Source organism: Bacillus rossius, chromosome 12, assembly GCF_032445375.1.
Source record: "Bacillus rossius redtenbacheri isolate Brsri chromosome 12, Brsri_v3, whole genome shotgun sequence".
NCBI lineage: Eukaryota > Metazoa > Arthropoda > Insecta > Phasmatodea > Bacillidae > Bacillus > Bacillus rossius.
Window position 1 is genome coordinate 7,023,748 of NC_086339.1, and position 19,189 is coordinate 7,042,936.

At 44.4% G+C, this 19,189-nt stretch overlaps 1 protein-coding gene across 2 annotated transcripts; it reads right to left on the reverse strand.

The window, feature by feature from the left end:
• Positions 1–369: 369 nt before the first annotated feature.
• On the reverse strand, positions 370–15,418 carry LOC134537433 (protein unc-93 homolog A-like). 2 transcript variants are annotated; one of them, XM_063377860.1, is made up of 6 exons: positions 14,299–15,418; positions 8,383–8,669; positions 6,602–6,809; positions 4,329–4,491; positions 3,820–4,087; positions 370–3,008 (listed from the first exon to the last, which is right to left on the reverse strand). In XM_063377860.1, the coding sequence occupies exons 1-6, from the start codon at positions 15,330–15,332 to the stop codon at positions 2,782–2,784; spliced, it is 2,187 nt and encodes a 728-aa protein (XP_063233930.1). In that variant the 5' UTR covers positions 15,333–15,418; the 3' UTR covers positions 370–2,781. The 2 variants fall into 2 exon arrangements, with proteins under 2 accessions (XP_063233930.1, XP_063233929.1); XM_063377859.1 differs by lacking the exon at positions 370–3,008 and having other exon boundaries at positions 4,329–4,507; positions 14,299–15,417.
• Positions 15,419–19,189: the final 3,771 nt, after the last annotated feature.

Consider the following 19,189-nt stretch of genomic DNA (forward strand, 5'->3'; position numbering starts at 1 on the left):
TCCTAGAAGGTAAGTTTGAATAAATAAAATAGCATACTTCGATGTGAAACCTTTAGATACATTTTTCAACTGTGTGGCCAACCCCCCTTATACCGGGGTAGTTGCACACGTCCGCACTCGCCACGCCAGTCCCGTATACGCGTCACCACTGCCATGCTGATATTGAAAGTGTAGTAAAATTAAATTCAACAGACGCGCATGGACTGGTGTAACATTTGGCCAGTGCGCAAAATAAATCATTAGCATGCTAAATTTACCGACAGTCCTGCATAACCTATTGTGATAGTTATAATAATGAATTACCAAAAATAAGATGCTCAAAATTAAGTACTGTAAAGGGGTAAAGGGATATAAAAGGTTAATTCGAGATATCATTTAAATTTATATAATTGAATTCAACGCATGTAGCGACATTTGTATACAGATACTCTTACACTAAACTTAATTATATTCCAAAGTCCCACAAAGTCTATTACGGAGGAGGGGGGGGGGGGAAACGAAATAGTGACGTCCTTCAGTCTAGATAAATTCAACCAGCAATTCCCGTCGCCGCACTCTGTCTTTCAAACACGTCTTCCATAAGTCATACCAGCCGGGCAAAAAGTACCAAATCCAGTTCTCGCACTTACTTGTTACTGAAGCATACCTCTGTAGTTGGTGACTGCCGGGGTTGGGTGTAAACCCCACTCACTGTTTAGCGCCTCTTGCATCGCGCTGTATCGGTGGCCCGTGCACTAGGCCCCCAAATATCACGTTCTCGTATACCACCACTTATGTTGCTTCGCCCAAGGTGTCGTGGCGTTACCGTCATATTCAATCTTATTCACGTAACGTAACACCAGTTACTCATCGCTGGGATGCAAATTCTACTATCCACCGAGTAGTTATGCGGCCGGCGGTCAAACACACACTCTCCCGCTGCAAACAGCTGGCCGTCGCCTCCCCTTGTCCCGTCAGCTGACGTCACCCCCCTCCTCTACTACCTCCCCTCACTCCGCTATATCGTTCTGGTTATTTCTTGCAAGTCCCACTCCAGAATAAGGGTACTTAACGTAAAATAAAAAAGTATACGATTAAAAAGTTACAATAAATAAATAATAACATACACCATTAAATAATATAAACACATAAATAATGTTATTGAAAAAATTAACTCATCTTAAAATAAACTTTACGCAAAATAAAGGTAATAGTAATAACCAAGACGACTGAGGCCACCACAAGTGGCCTCAACTGGAAAACATTTGTACATGATATTACAACAAGGTTGATATTTTCAGAGCATTGGGACATTTATAGGAAAATACAATAATTAATACAACCATTATATATTTCTGCCTTAAAAACAAACACGTTGTGCTTTACAAAAAATAACATAAAAGTTACAACACCATTATTAACATATTTTCTGCCGCTTCCCAGTCATTTCTACTAACCATGTCCGAATATATCTATATTTATACTCCCCCTCCCCTCTTCATGGCAACGCTCCCTTTTCACTGGCTCAGAGAATAGTATTTACTCTTCCGGCATCTTGGCTAGTGAAGCGTTCTGGATGCGACACTCCTTGACTCTCGAGTTCTCATCGTCGTTATCTCAGTCCGCTGACGAACTAGGAGAATCAATGTGGGCAGGCAGTAACTGTGACAACCGTGACAGTCTGGTAACTGGCACCTCTAGGCCGAGGAACACCACAGATGCTACACTTGTAGGAGAAAAAGACTTGACGTAATGTATGGTAGTGCTTTCACACTGCATGGATGTGTTTGAAATGCATTGCATGTGTGTTGTGTGTGTCTTGTTTTCAATCTCTCGCCCAACCAGCATCTTATTATCCTTCGAGTCTGTTATGTGCTGAAATTGAAAGGTCAATAATTTCATATTTTGAGGATTCAACTCGTCTGTGTTTAACGTTTGTATGTCGTGCATAATAAAATGTGACAATTGTAAAGAGTGGTCACTAACCAAAGTGCATGCACCATTAATTCGCACCTCATTTATCAGGAACCGTTATAATACACACGCAGTTGTCAACAATGTAAAATTTTACTCGACACACGTCTGTAAATTCCACCACCATTCCGCATGATCAGGATGCACAATGTCACAATTTGACTACAAACATAAATATTCTCGATCATGAACTCTCCACATTGGGAACAACAATTCATTAACAAAATCACTGCCGTCGTACACTGTACACTGCCCCTCACACGCATTCCAGCTAATATTAATATTTGGAAATTGTCTTCTCTGTCAACAGCTGCACAAAATTCGACTTCAACAGTACTATTATTCAATTTTAATGCCTTCTTGTCCGAAGAGACATACTTTGCAAAAGTGTCCTAGTTAGCTGTATACTTGAAATGTCCTTTGAGGGACTTGACTGAACTCCACGCGCTTCTTCAGCGGATGAAACGGAAGTAGTTCCCTGCGAGCCCGGTAGATGTCAGTTGTTTCCCGTCTTGGGACGCGCCGCCTCGCGCCCCAGCTGCCACTCGATGACGTAGTTCCCTGTGATCCCGGTAGATGTCAGTTCTTTCCAGTCTTGGGCCGCGCCGCCTCACGCCGCAGCTGCCACTCGATGACGTAGTACCCAGCGATCCCGGTAGATGTCAGTTCTTTCCAGTCTTGGGCCGCGCCGCCTCACGCCGCAGCTGCCACTCGATGACGTAGTACCCAGCGATCCCGGTAGATGTCAGTTCTTTCCAGTCTTGGGCCGCGCCGCCTCGCGCCGCAGCTGCCACTCGATGACGTAGTTCCCTGCGATCCCGGTAGATGTCAGTTCTTTTCAGTCTTGGGCCGCGCCACCTCGCGCCGCAGCTGCCACTCGATGACGTAGTACCCGGCGAGGCCGACGAGTAGCAGCACCAGCAGGATGTACAACTTGACGCCGGTGCACAGCACTGAGCTGTACGAGTACGCTACGATGAACCCGAGCGACTCCCACAGCCGGAAGTTGCTGTAGGCGGCCTCTTCGCGGCCAGGGAACAGGAAACCGCACATCGCTGGAGCAGACAGAAAATAGTCGTTACAAACGAAATACAAACTTTGCTTCTACGTTTTTTTTTGTTTTTTTATCTGGATGTTACATTTCATCAGTACGTACAATAGTTTCTGAAACAAATCTGTAATGTTGCAGCAACATCACAAAATTTCAGTAAGATAATGTTACATTTCTGAAATGAAAATGAAATATTTTGTGAAGTATGGTTTGAAACGAGGATAAAAAATGAATTTTTAATTGATTGGTGGAAGTGGACATGACAAGACACATTAAATAAAGTGACAAAGATTATTTTTCTCTTGTGAAATTACAAACATCAGAAATGTAATGTTTCCCAGTGAAGTATTTAAGGTGATATGCTTGAAATGAATGGGCAAGTTGTTTTCATATGAAGGAGAGTTTTTAGTTGCAAGCTGCAAATGTGTTGTAATCCATAAAAAAAAGGTATGAACTAAATTCCTGCAACATTACAATAACATTAGAATTTAGTATATCTGAACACATTGCATGCTGTATAAGATTATGGTTGGATTAATACTTAGACCCAAGTAAAGACATTTCAAAGATATTTTTCTTCTGTAATTTTACAGTAACATTATAATATTTATGTCAGTTATTTGAATGCACCTCCGAAATATATCTGAAACATTGCATGCTGTATGAGTTATTGAATCTTCCTTGGTGCCGAATCGAAATACCCATCCTAAACTCATACACAAAATATTGTTACATGATGAAATGATGGGAATGTGCCTGAACGTTGTTCTAAAATGTGTTTGCCCAGAGTTAAGGCCCCTGGTATGCTTGCGAACCGTTAATCTGCACGAGCCAGACGCCGTCGGCGGCGCCCCAGAGGCCGGCCAGCACGAAGAACACCGCCTTGTGGTGCGCGCTGGGCGACCACAGCAGCATCGCGGCGATCAGACCCACGTTGAGCAGGGCGGCGGCCGTCACGAGGGGCACCCGCCCCGTCAGCCGGACCAGCGAACCCGTTGTCAGGGATGAGGCGGCGTTCACGGCGCCATAGCAGATCATCACGAAGCCCACGTTGCTCACGCCCCACGCGCATGTCACATACGACTGTGGGCAAACATCCTTGAGCAATCAAGGCCGATACACAGCAACAACGTGGTGGCCGTCACGAGGAGCACCTGCCACATCAGCCAGAAATGCGAGCCCATCGCCAGCTTTGAAGCAGCGTTCGAAGCATTTAATATCTTACTAAAGCACTTAGAAGCGATACCACACTGGAAGCACCTCACCAACACATACTGGCCTAGTAACTATTGAATCCTAGATGGCGACAACAAGATGCCCTTACCGCGGTGTAGTCGGCGCTGATGAACGCTTGCTCCATGCCCATCCACATGACAATGGGTATGACCAGCAGCTGCCGCGGCTCCTTCAGTAGCTTCGTGGTGACCGCGAGCAACTGGAATCCGCCCAGCCCTGCGCCGCTGCCTCCACGGGAGTCCTCGCCATACCTGCGACCACACCCATCTACCTGCACACACTCAGTGGCTCCCTCAGCAGCTTCGTGGCGACCGCGAGCAACTGTAACCCGCCCAGCCCCTCGCCGCTGCCTCCATGGGAGTCCTCGCCGTACCTGCGACCACACCCATCTACCTGCACACACTCAGTGGCTCCCTCAGCAGCCTTGTGGTGACCGCGAGCAACTGGAACCCGCCCAGCCCCGCGCTGCTGACTCCACGGGAGTCCTCGCCGTACCTGCGACCACACCCATCTACCTGCACACACTCAGTGGCTCCCTCAGCAGCTTCGTGGTGACCGCGAGCAACTGGAACCCGCCCAGCCCCGCGCCGCTGCCTCCACGGGAGTCCTCGCCGTACCTGCGACCACACCCATCTACCTGCACACACTCAGTGGCTCCCTCAGCAGCTTCGTGGTGACCGCGAGCAACTGGAACCCGCCCAGCCCCGCGCCGCTGCCTCCACGGGAGTCCTTGCCGTACCTGCGACCACACCCATCTACCTGCACACACTCAGTGGCTCCCTCAGCAGCTTCGTGGTGACCGCGAGCAACTGTAACCCGCCCAGCCCCGCGCCGCTGCCTCCACGGGAGTCCTCGCCGTACCTGCGACCACACCCATCTACCTGCACACACTCAGTGGCTCCCTCAGCAGCTTCGTGGTGACCGCGAGCAACTGGAACCCGCCCAGCCCCGCGCCGCTGCCTCCACGGGAGTCCTCGCCGTACCTGCGACCACACCCATCTACCTGCACACACTCAGTGGCTCCCTCAGCAGCTTCGTGTTGACCGCGAGCAACTGGAACCCGCCCAGCCCCGCGCCGCTGCCTCCATGGGAGTCCTCGCCGTACCTGCGACCACACCCATCTACCTGCACACACTCAGTGGCTCCCTCAGCAGCTTCGTGGTGACCGCGAGCAACTGGAACCCGCTCAGCCCCGCGCCGCTGCCTCCACGGGAGTCCTCGCCGTACCTGCGACCACACCCATCTACCTGCACACACTCAGTGGCTCCCTCAGCAGCTTCGTGGTGACCGCGAGCAACTGGAACCCGCCCAGCCCCGCGCCGCTGCCTCCACGGGAGTCCTTGCCGTACCTGCGACCACACCCATCTACCTGCACACACTCAGTGGCTTTCTCAGCAGCATTGTGGTGACCGCGAGCAACTTGAACCTGCCCAGCTCCGTGCCGCTGCCTCCACAGGAGTCCTCTTCGTACCTGCGACCACACCCATCTACCTGCACACACTCAGTGGCTCCCTCAGCAGCATTGTGGTGACCACGAGCAACTGGAACCCGCCCAGCCCTGCGCCGCTGCCTCCACGGGAGTCCTCGTCGTACCTGCGACCACACCTGTCTACCTGCACACACTAAGTGGTTCCAGCCAACATCACCAAAGTCAAACTTCGGAAATACAAACTAGAAGGGACTATAATTTTGGCAAATTATTAAAAAAAATTAAGTCAACAATGTAAATAATTTCTCAATTAAAATCAATTTAAAACTTGCAAGGGTACCCTTTCTGATTTCTTAAAACTTTATGGTTTCAATGCAAATATGCACTGGAAATTTATCTCCTCGGAAAGGGTACCTTTCAGGATTTTCTGTGTAATGACATAACAGAAAATAAACTGGAAAGGTATCCTTTCCGATTTCTTAAAATGCATTTTATATTCTGCTTTAAAATCGTGAATGTTATCCGCTCTAACTTAACCTAACCTATCCGAACCTAACCTATCCCAACCTAACCTAGCCTAACCTTTCCGAGGGTAATTTTTCCAGTCCATATTTGCATCAAAACTATAAGATTTTAAGAAATCGGAAAAATTACCTTTCCAGTTTCTACCCAGCTACACTACCGCCACCAAAAGAATGAAAGGTGCCCTTTCCAAGGGGTTACAATTCAGCCCCCCCCCCCTTTTTTTTATAATTTATAGCTGAGACATTTTTTATTGACATTCTTTAGTTCGGCGTTCCGCTTAACCGCACCCTATGTGTTTTTTAACAGCTGTGTGGTCTGTATTGTTAGGTCGACAGGAGCAGCTGGTAAGTAGCGACGCTAAGCAAAATGAGACACTCGAGAAGGTGTGAGAGCAGGGCAAGGCGCACCTTTTGAGAGAGTCGACGCCGAGCGCCACGATGCAGATGGCCAGCGCCATGCAGCCCAGGTAGATGCCGGCCACTGTGTAGATCTTCTCGTCCGATGGCCGGCCCAGGTTGGTGTCGTTGCGGCCGGCGGAGGTGCCAGGGCAGAAGCCGGCGCCGCACAGGCCGTCAGCAGCCTTGGCCATGTCGTCGTCGACCCCCGTCGAGAACACTGCGGGCAGAGTGGTCAGTCCCGGACATGCAGCCATCCCGGGCACCAGACTGGGGCTGCTCGGAGAACCACACCTAACCTCCAGTATTGTAATCATTACAGCCAGCTTTCCACTTGCAATGACAGCCTCAGGAAGACCTCTCGGGCAGGGCTCTCACACTCAGGAGGATGCAGTTAATCATGACTTTGCCCTTGGGATATTCACAAAATATATGGTCTCAAATACTGAAATTTAGTATTTTCGTAAAACTTTTTATTGAAAGAAGAGTTTAGCACATTAACGAAAGTATTTAAGTTAACATTAATATTCCCTACAAAGAAATAAGAAGTAAAATTTGGGCTCGGAAGGGGCTATCGCCCCCTGCGCCCTTCCTCTGGACCCGCGCTTGTCCACTGGTTTTGTGATAAAGGATAGTAGGGCTGCTATGTAGCATAATAATGTGCGTAGGCTTTCATGGCCATTGTCTGAAGTAGCTTATCTTCTGGGTTGTAGCCGTGTCCTAAGCGGATAATTCACCGACGTTTCAGTCGACATTGCAGTCGCCATCATCATCAGTAGGTAACTGCTCCTTGATGATGGCGACTGCATGTCGACCGAAACATCGGTGTATTATCCGCCAAGGACACGGCTACAACCCAGTAGCCAAGCTACTGCTACGTAGCATGTTTAAGACTCCCATCCACCCGGGCTCACACACGGTGCTCAGAGCTTCAGGAAAGAGAAAACTGCTCCATATATCCAGGTGGGATCTATTTGCGAAAAAGCATTAGTTAGTATTTGGCTGCATTCATGTCGTCAGGATAGCTAGCTACGGTGTGAGAAAGGTACACATAAATGCGGGCGAAGTTACAGAAGCATTTAACACATTTTTATGAGTTGTCAAGGAGACGTAGAGGCCAAGAACGTTTGTTGAGTTCCTGGCGAGAATACGTGTATTTGTGGTTACCAGCTCACGGACACCAGTCTTCAACACTCAACTCGTCGACTTTACTTATCTCGAGAACTGTCCCATGAAAACAGAAAAAGGAAAAAACATACATAATTTTTGTTTGTATCCGACTATCATGGCTTCAAAATGTAGGGGGGGAAAAATTTTAGCAAAATAATTTTCGAGATGGAAATTAATTTACATCTTACGATTTTATTCAGCCGATACAATGTTTTGTCCTTTTTCATATATCTAGAAGTTTCATAAAACACATACAATTAACTTACATTGCGTAACAAAAAAGGTATGTATTTTTTTTTTTAAACTCTCCCTCATCATTTCATAATTCACAGATGCACATACAGCAAATATTGGTTGGAAATAACCTGCAAAAATGTTAACCAATCTATTTGGCTAGATATCCTTAGAATAAAAAAAAATAATGGTAATTAAATCATTAACCATATTCCACGTCGTCGCATACTCAAGTAATAATAACCTCAGTGGGTAACTTATCCCTGATGATGGCGACTGCAATGTCGAACAAAACGTCGGTGAATTATTCGCCAAGGATGCGGCTACAATATAAAAAGTAGTTTGTAATGCGAGACGACCCGGGGTTGGAGGGGGGGAGAGGCACTCACCGAGCGACGAGATGAGGTTGCCCCACACCTGCGAGAACTGGAAGATGGCGAAGAAGACGCCGAAGAAGCGGACGGTGAGCTGGTCGACGGGCGTGCCGCCGAGCCGGCTGTGCTGCTCGGCCACGGCGCTGAGGTAGGTGCACTTGGCGCACCACAGCGGGCCGCCGCCCAGCCCCACCAGCAGCGCGGCGGGCACCAGCGTGTAGAAGCTGGGGCCGAACTGCACCGCGATGTAGGGCATGTAGGCCGCGAGGGACAGCGCCACGGCCCACTTGCACCCCAGCCACCTGCGCAACACGCCGCTCCGCTCACCACGAAGCCAAGTTGCTATCTGTGCGGCCAGAACCACATTACTAGTGTCTACACTATAGACCTAATTACTGCACTCAAGATCTCTGTCCGCAACAATTAGTCTTACGCTGGTCATTGAAACATCAACACTTCCTGCTGGAGCTTGCCTCGACAGTGGTTCGCTCTTCTGTCCGCTTCCTCCGCACACTCACCCACGCCGCGCCGCAGCACAGTCCCAAACTATCGCTCGTCGCACCCGACTGGCTCGCCAGGCCTCCCCTCCCGATAGGTCCGGTTGTTCGCTCTCTCCCCTACTAAAAGAACCCTCCGAACCCTCGGAACTCCCGCGGAGGCCGATAGTCGTCGCTTATATACCCGTGGCGTCCTTCTCGAAAGTTCTAGAAACACCCAGAACAATGACGCTTATTCACGCCATTCCTCGCGGCGTTCTCTGTTAGCCTGGAATTCCCAGGCCGCTAAAAGGTGATAATAGACCGCGGCGGGACGGTGCGCTGGGAGCGGAGGGGAAGGGGGTAGCGACGACCCTTGTAATCCCGTGACATTCTTTACGTCAATGGACGGCGCGTGACGTCAGTGGCCGTGCGTGGCCACTAGCCAGCTCCGAAACAGGCGCGCATCGCGTTCTTGTCTCTCGCGTTCGTAACAGTATTAACAGTTTAATGAATTTTGACAAAATTGGCAGTATTTTAATAAAATTCCACATCGAAAATTAGGTCAAAGCCGGGGTATATTATTTTTTTCAATTATTTTTCGTTTTTATCGGAACCGTTTCATTATATTGTTGAACATTTCGCTTTGCAAATGGAATGATTCGACAGTCAACGTCGCTGCTCCGGCAGCGGATTCTAGCGGCGGGTGCGAAAACTACGTGTGATTCGCGTCAAGAAAGGTAGTTGAAAACTTAATTTGCGTATTTTTATCATACTCGCTATTTTATTAAATCTATTCTACGTTAAATTTCGTGTTAGAGTTTCGTATTATTAGTGTATTTGCAACACGAGAACACATGAATTTGCTAGTTACCGAGGTTAGATGTTACACACCTCTGGCGAGTACTGAAAAACTCGCTCACATTCGTATTGCAAATATTTTGTATCTATAATGCATATCTTTATAATCAAAAAATATTTTCGTAATGGCAAAGTTTCAAATCACAAACACATTCAGCTGCGTACATTATTTTAATATCCGGGTGGGCACACACGCACACACACACACACCTACACACACACACACACACACACGCGGTGTGAAGAGCTTCAGGAAAAACGATTTGAAAACTACTCAAGATAACAGAGTGGGGTCTGTCCACGGGAAGCATTTAAGAAAGCGCTGAGGGCCGAAACTGTATTTTTGGAAGAGTGAAAATAGCTAAAAACGCGTGTTTTCATAACAGTTTTTAGGCATGAAACAACCCGCACATTTTCTTTATAGCACTCAAAAGACTTGCATTACATCTCTATCTTCATTTCTCCGCCATCTATTGCCATGTTTATCGCTCAGATCTCACGGTTGTCCTACGCACGACGAGAAGACTGCTCGCCAGTTCAAAGGCGTTACCGCGCTAGAGGCACCAGCCTCGTTAGAGGTGTACGTGTGCTAGTGAGGCTGGATGATGAGCGCGCCGCTCGCTGGTGCTTCTAGCGCGGTGTCTCCTCTGGACTGGCGCGCAGTCTTCTCGTCGTGCACGTGATTTGAGCGGTAACCATAACATTATTACATGTCGGAGAAATGAAGATAAATGTGTAATGCAACTCCTTGAAGTGTTTTCAAGAATCTGTACTGGTTGTTTTACGCCTAAAACTTACTCTGAAAACATGCGTTTTAGCTATTTTAACTCTTCTAAAAATACAGTTTAAAAACTTAATCCAAAATCAAACGTACTTTTCAGCCCTCTTTCCGTGAGCAGACCCCACTCGGATATCTTGAGTAGTTTTGAAATCGCGTCGTTTTTCTTGAAGCTCTGCGCACCGTGTGTGTGCCCGGGCAGGCGGAGCCCTTAAAGGCTTTGATGGTTGGCAGATAGTTTCATATTGTAATGAAGTAAATATTCTCGTGTGTTCTTTAGTGTCTACAGGTTTTTTACAATTACTAAAGCTAGTAATAAAAAAAACTGGTTGTCTGTAAAGTCGGTTTACGGACGATAGTTTAACGTGACGTCATTACAAAAATTTGATGAAATGATTGCATACTTTTAAAATATAATTGAATTATTTTTATTGAATTATCACAATTTTGTATGGATACAAAGAAGGAGTGAAATGAAATCTACAATTTAATTGATAAATTTACTTTTATTTGCACTCATTAATTCAAAAATATGTTTATTACTTTAACGAACAGATTATTTTAACTATAACTTTTATACATGTTTGCTATTTAACTTCTTCAAATCTGTGTTATTCTGTTAAGGATAGGACGATGATAGGAAAAGTAGGAAACGAATGGGAGTGTTTCAAGTTTAATGTGCCTCGAAAAAGTCAAATCGACGGTTGTTCCAATCGAGTGGAAGACAGCTGCGGCGAAAGCGTACAATGAGCGTAACGGGACACGGCGTAACGGGACAATGTGCGTAACGGGACACTTTTTTCGTGCGTGGAGCCGGCGTTCATCGATTTATTAGACGTTGTCACGTCAAAACAACGAGAAGAATCGGAACACGTGTCGTGCAGGACAGCAGCTGTGGTGCCGGCAGTGCTGTGCTGACGCAACCAGACAGAAGTCCACCTAGCGCCGGGCGGCGCGGGTTATCACTCCCTGCGATGGTCCCGGAGGAAGGTCAAGGTCGCTGTGACGTCAGCCGGAGAGGGGGGGGGGGGGGATGGCGGGGAGACTTTCTAGCCGACCGAGCCGGGGAACTCCCCTCTTGGTTGTCTGCCACTGCGGTGTAGGTCGCGCCCGTTTTCCTCCTGTTGCGCCACTGTAGCTGCCGGGCGGGTTTTTTTATTCCCCACTCATCCTCGTAACACAGCAAACAAGTGACTTTCGTATGCGACCGCATACGCTTTCGCAGTTTTACTCCTATAGGCGCCTTGTGAAGGAAAAAAAATATATGAGAAATAATTTTTTTACGATCCGCGCGCAGCATGCAACAAAAATTTGACAGGACGAAAAAAAAAAAAAAAAAAAAGCTACATACAAATTAAAATTATATATGTGCTTTTAAATCATAGACCTACTTCAGTGATTGATATTGAATGCTGGTTCATATGATTAATAACATTTATTTATTTTGAATATTAGCGATGGAAACAGTGTTTATAAATATTTTCAAGTGTATTTATTTAAGTGAGGTTATATCCCCGTATATAAAACGATGTCAGGTCGATTTTAAGCTTCCATTGTCGCTGGCAGGAAGTGTCTGTTGAAGGTTTACTTGTGTCCTGGCCGTTTTCATGGAAGTGTTTGTGAGGTTATGTTCCCGTATATATAATTTATTTGCATTATAAATAATTTAATTATTATTTAATAAATAATTAAAATAGATAATTCAGAATCAATATTCAGCAGGTTTTATCTCAATTATATTACTAAATAAAATAATTTTTATACATATGTTAATAATAATATTGAATACCTAGTATTCATTTATTTTTTAAATCTGATTAAATGTATACTTTACCAACCGTATTAATAAGATCACTCCAGTGCTTTTATTATTTTATTTCTATTAATTATTTGCATGCAAAAAAATAGTTTAACTGCACCAAGTAATTTTAACTTTTAACGCATGTAAATATGTACAAGCACCCACTTTCTTTCCATAAAAAAAATTATGGCCATTAATGGTTAAATGAAGTACGTACACAAATTTTATTATTCTTTTATTGAAAACGTTAGTCAATATCTTTCTATTTAAATTGAATTTTCATGATTTTTTTAAAGATTTTTTTTTTTTAGATTCTATTTTCTCATGTATAACGACGTGATTACACAGGAATTTTATTGTTAAAATAAATCCATCTATTGCGAGTATAATTCATCAGTAAAGAAAATCAACATTCTTAAAGATCAATTAGCAAAACCATTGTCCAAATTTTAGCTAAAAGTACGGTTCTTCTCCCAAGCTTTAGGCTCGCCAGTACGAAAACTTTACCGGGCCCATTTGATTAGAGGAAATGTTTGTTCCTTCGCAATCGTAACTCCAGGTTCGTGTGTTCCATGGGGTTCTACGTCTCACGGTTATGCATAAGTCCTAAGGAGGTAGTAGGGAATGTTGGTACTTAAAAAACGGGAATTTTGAGCTCTAATGTTCTCACTGGGAGACTTTATTTATTTTTAGCGGATGCCCGTTTACCAAAAGGAATATTAGTGCCAAATTTCAAGCCTGTCGGTCCACTGGTTCCAGTAGAAACATGAAACACGGACTTTTGTTTGAACGACTCGCGCGCCACCTATCGTAAAAATGGCTGTACTAATACAGACGCACAAGTCACCAAAGTTTCATCGCAGTCAGATGAATGGTTCAGGAATGCATGCGGGACAAGCAAAGGAACATCCGTTTATCTGTGTGTACGTGATAATTTACGGAACCACCCTGTCAAGACGACGGGACCTCTAGGATCGTTAGTGGACTTGGAAACACTTGAGCACCCTCGGGTTTGTGTCGTGTCGGAGTGTTGGTACGACACCCGCGGTGACCCTCGTCTCGTGAGCGCGACGCAGAGGACTCCGCCCCTCACCCGTGTTCGAGCGATCCTACCTGCTGATTCGACCTGCTGAATCCCCTCGGGCAGGGTGAGTTCATAATCACTACGAGCACAGAAGAGAGTGACAAAACGAGAACAAATATAAAACTCCTCAAGTAGAAACATTTTAGTTGTTTTGAAAAGATTTTCGGATGTAAATTATTAACAATATAAAATGAATTCGCCGGTAATTGAAAAGATTTTCGGATGTAATATATTGATAAAATAAAATGAATTCGCCGGTAAACGTACGTAATAAACAGTTTTCATTTAAGTATGATTAAAATAGAACAGAAACATTTCACCGACGTCTCGGTGATAGGTAACTGCTACCCTGAAGATGGTGACTGCAAGGTCAACCGAAACATCGGTGAAATCTTCACTTTCGACGCGGCTATAACCATAAGCCAATCAACTCCACTTTACATTTTGTTTTTAAATTTGCCTTTTGAGGATGTTATAGTACGGTTCTGTCATGTAACGATTGACACTTTCATTCAAATTTTCATTAGATTATAAAAAAAGTTCACGCTTATGTTCACGTCGTACAATTGTAATACAGAAAGTATTAAGAAACAGATATGCCCAAATTGTAGTGGACATGGTATGGCGTGGGCGCGTGCCATCGCTATTTGGGTGAAGCCGTGGCGAAGTGACAAGCACCAAGGACGTATATATCATACATGGCCTCTGACGATAGTCTATGCTGCCTGATAGTCTGGTGAAGCCTTCGTCATGTAAGTCTAATATCTTACTGTATACTATCACCAAGGACATTATATCTGCCGATAGTCCATTTTACCTGAGAGTCTTGTGCAACCTTTTTTACGTGAGTCCAATGGCTAGTGCGCACAGCCACAAGGACTTCCTCGTCAAACATGGCCACCCTCTGCTGTTGCCTCGGAAGCTGTCCTACCTGATGACGAGCACGGGCAGGAAGGTGTTGGAGAGGATGAGCGCTCCGTAGATGGTGGCGAGGGAGGCCGTGCCCAGCCCCGCCGAGGCGTTGATGGAGCTCTGCAGGTTGCCGGCGCCCTGGAACGCCGTGAAGTGCAGCATGAAGGCGAGGCTGATGACCACCACGTTCCTCAGGCCCCGCCTCTTGCTGATGGTCGCCCCCGCGTGGCCACGTCCTCCCAGCCCCAGCTCGTTTCTGCCGTTCGGTCCATCCGACACTTTCTTCGACCCGTCCGCCGAAAGGCCTGTTGTCTCGGCAGGTCTTTTCACAGATTTTCGCATTGGGGCATCGACATTTCCACCCTTTACGTAAGTCGTGTCATTTTCTGTGCTTTCGGTCGTGTTCTGCTTTCTTTTAGCTGGTTCCGGTGCCAAATTTTCAGTGATCCCAACTTTTACTGGACTGTAGGTATTTTCTCTTTTTCCAAAGTTCGTTTCGTTTGTTTTATGGCCGGTCATTTCAGGTAGTCCATTTACATATTCTAACACTGACTGGTCGGTTATTCTATGTTTTTCGCTGATAGATTCTCGCTCTGCCAATTCTATCGCTGTTCGGTCGTTCGTTCTCGATTTTCCATTAACTGGCTCTAGTACCGGATGGTCAATCATGTCACCTGCTCTGTCTATCGATTTTTGCGCTTCAGCATCGTTTGTTTTTCTTACTTCGCCCATCGGTTCGTTCGCCCTACAGGCAGTTGCTCCCGATGTCCTGTTCACCGACTCGGTCACTGGAAGTTCGTTTGAGCTGCCCTCTCCGCTTATTTCTTCCCGCACTGGGTCATCGACTATTTTTCTCCCATCTGTTGATTCGTTCGTCGAATGTTCTGTCACTGACCCCAGTTCTTGATACTTGGTCGCCCCATTCTCTGTGAAACTGGACATTCTTCCCGTTCTGTCGATCGGTACGTTCGCCGTGTGGTGGTCGATTGTCCTCCATGTTCCGTTCACTGAGTCCTGCGTCGGAAGTTCGGTCATCCCAGCAGACTCCTTCATCGCCTCGCGTGATTTTCAGGTCCGTGTGTTGATCACTGTTCGATTGGTTTCATTGTGCACTGTCTTGTGACACTGTCTTTTCTGGCGGTGGTCGCGGTGACCCCTGCCTTATATCCTCGGCGGCGGGGTACACTCCGGCCTGTCTCCCCTCCCCATTTCTTCCCGCCAAGGAAGCGACGCGGCAGCCACGATGCACGTGAGCGCTGTGATTCCCCGCCAAGGTCGGCGGCGACCGATTATCACTTTCCCCCTCGGACAGCCCCGCGGGAGACCCCGATAGAACACTCGCCTTAGGCCAGGGGCGAAGCTGAGGGGGGGGGGGGGTTAGGGGTTATAACCCCTCCCCCCTTAGCAAACATTTTTTTTCTTAACTGAAAGCAGGTTATCTAAAAGCCTGGGTGTCTTACTGCTATCACCGGCCACTGCACTGGAGGGGAAGAGTAAGCGAGCCCTACCGATTCTCCTTCCCTTCCCCTACCCCTGTCGCGAGCAGAAGCTATAAGGTTGTGACGCCATGACGGGTCCCAAGTTTTCAAATATCTTACACCTATTGTATTTAACCAGCGCGGTAATTATAAGCAGGTGGTGACTGGGTAACTCTTCAAGCTAAAGCTAATTGTTTCCAGGAATAGGCCAGTTCTACCGAAACCCAACCATTTTTATTCCTTTTTTTTTACTGTCGATCTTCGAGCATGATTTATAATTTTGAGTGCACGTTGACAAGGCACTTGGATTGATTAAAATAGCTTTAATTAATTTCTTACTTCATCACTCAAAACATTTTTTTATTAAAAAATTAATAATATATTTATCATTACAATATTTATAGTTAAGTACCGAAAAATTCTCAAATAGCACTATTTTACACCTTAAAATCCAAATTTTTCCGGGGGGGAACCCATGCTTCTTTACCCCCCCCCCTCCCCCCAATACACAAATCCTGGCTACGCTACTGCCTTAGGCAGGCCGCACACTGAAATAACTAAAGTTCACGAAACCAATTTCACATGAAACAAATTGTTTCATGTTTATCGCATGCCAATTTAACTAAAAAGAATAATTGTTTCAACAATATCGCCCTAAAAAAAAAAGAAGCTGAAATGCTAGTGTTGTATATTATATTATATTCTTGCTTTACTTCAATTATTCTTCTTCCTCTTTTTTATTGGGGTGTAAGCTTGACAAGGAATGCAGCTCTTGGTAAAGACCAAACTGAGTTTATTGGCTGTAGTTCACCGCGAACTCGGCATTTTATAAAATTACTTCTTCTAATTAACTACTAATGTTTCCATTGTTGTGTCGTTTCAGTAGATATATATTTGAACAATGAATGCTGACATTTCAATTTTCATTATTACAGAGCCGTATATTGCATTATATTTTATTATCTTAGTTCAGGGTTACATTGTTATTATTCTTGATAGTTTTCGTATTATCTTAACCAAATCCTTTTATTTTTCACTGGTAACAAGCTAACTGCAAATTCTTCATTTTCTGATTCGGATTCTGAACCCAGATCCAGAAGCACGCATCTGTCACATATCGTCGCAGTTCGCACTCCTGCCTCAGAATGTTCACCCTGTTCACTCCAGTCTGGTGGCTGTGGCGCGGTCAAATCATGTCCTATCACGTCGGATCAAGTCACTCCAATTCATTCTCTGTGGCTCCTTAGCTCAATGGTTGTTTTGTCCTTGGAAGGGTGAAGGGAGGGAGGTCTCGCCATGGCCTAGCGGAGGCCCTCAGAGCTGAAGTAGGCTTGAAAAAATAAATAAATAAATGCAAGTTAACATTCAGGTGAGGGCGTGCGATGTGTACTGCTGCAGATTCTGAAACAGACATAGAAAATATTATTTCGAAAATCTCCGATTATCAAAATTCCAAATTGTTTTAACTGAAGTGAACAGGGAAGGTTTTTGTGCTATTTTCAGGACTGGGATACTAGATGCGATGAAGATAGTTGGAGTGAGAAATGCAATTGTTGAGTGAAGAGATTCTCAAAAGTTGATTAAAATAGTTTGGATTAATTTTTTTCAGCTTAAAAAATAATTTTCAAGTATTTAATATTTGTGTATAGTATATTTTAGATGATAGAATTAGTATGTTATTTGTATCTATTTATCATTCATTCTAACTATTGGTTAGTTTTTATCTTCTTTTTTTTTTCAATTTAGAAATAACAGCAGAAAATTTCAATAAATAATTCGAGTACAAATAGTAGTATATAAATAGGGCTACTTGCTAGGGTTCAGGGTGTGGTGCCTGTAGTGGTATTCCACCATCTTGGAATGTGACGTCACGGAGACAATCTTAAATTAACTTGACCTTGATCTATAACCTACAAAAATCGCCAAAAATTCCAAATTTGCCAAAAATTTCCAAAAATACCAAAAGTGGCCAAAATGTCGACTTTTGGAAAACATTTCACCAAAAAATCGCCCGAAAAAATCAGAAAAAATCTCTTTTCGAGAGAAAAATTCTTTGTTAAAAATTGACTTCATCTATGTTGCAACGTGTTATCCCAAACTACTTTAAGCATTCTTTGTCTCAAGTTTGTGGTGCCATCAAGCATCGACCAACTATAATGATCTATTATTTCCTCTAGGCCAACTTCAGCTAATTCTACTCCAATGTGAAGCTGGGTGTTGCTAGAGGTCTTTTCACAACATTGAAATATATTGAATTCAACTCATTGACAGTTGATAATTTTAACTGAACATTGAATTAAAATAAAACTGTAAGGGTTGATTAAAGATTAATTAATTGTAATTGAACATATTTAATTAAAACATTAATTATAGTACCTAACCATTTATTTTCGTTCAGAAGACTTTTTTCTTGTTTTTATTCCATACACCGAAGATAAATTTATTTTTAAAATGCTCTTTAACCTTTAATATTATTTTATGTTTATTGATTTCCATTGTCTTGCATTTTCCTATATATATATATATATATATATATATATATATATATATATATATATATATATATATATATATATATATGTGTGTGTGTGTGTGTGTGTGTGTGTGTGTGTGTGTGTGTGTGTGTGTGTGTGTGTGTATCTATATATAGTTTAAAAACCTTTAAGAAAATAAATTAGGCCATCTTCGGAGAACACTATACTACTGCTAAGAAAATTTTAAAATATTACTAAATGATATATCAAAGTTAAAAAATGTATCAAATGTTCGAAAGTCATTTTTGATGGAATTAGAACATTTATTGTCTTGACTGACGCCGAGTGATTTTTAAGGAAGGTATTGAATTATAAAGAAATTGAATGTGATTTTAATCAAAATTCGAAAAAAAAAATTAATAATCTGCAGTACCTATTAAGCGGTTAATCAAAAATGTTGAATCTTCACAGTAGGTACCTATTGGCACCTTGTGCAGTAAGGTACTCAACAGCTGGTAGAAGAATGTGAAGAGATGTGTGGTTTGTGCCAGTTGCTGGTTTATCTGAAAGCGACCAAATTTAAAACAACTTGCCTCGCCTTTAGACAATCGTTGAGTGTCTCTGTAATCTCTGAGTGTAACCTATCTTATCCCTCGAGTAGAGGAAGCCAGAGTAAGTTTGCATGTATCTTAGTATCTCACACCCAGGGGCCATAGGCGTGCGCAGGACTTCAGTATTGGTGGTGCCAGATTACACAACAGCCCTGTCATTCACGGACCCCGAGCCTGAAGCGGGGGGTCCGGGGGTCCCCACCCCCCCCCCCCCCCGGAAAAATTTGTATTTGAAAGCATTAAATCCACAGATGCAAAAATTTTAACATTTTTTATGACAAATTATTGCTTTGAACGTTATAATCACCAGGAAAACTACTACACTATTTACAGTTTTAAGCTTTGTT

Excerpts from the sequence above, each read along its gene's own strand:
- LOC134537433 (XM_063377860.1), bottom strand. The coding sequence starts at position 15,332 with ATGAAGGAGTCTGCTGGGATGACCGAACTTCCGACGCAGGACTCAGTG. Across the intron at positions 6,810-8,382 it reads CAACCTCATCTCGTCGCTCG|TGTTCTCGACGGGGGTCGAC; the intron begins GTGAGTGCCTCT and ends CTCTGCCCGCAG. Across the intron at positions 4,492-6,601 it reads GGCGTCGACTCTCTCAAAAG|GTATGGCGAGGACTCCCGTG; the intron begins GTGCGCCTTGCC and ends GTGTGGTCGCAG.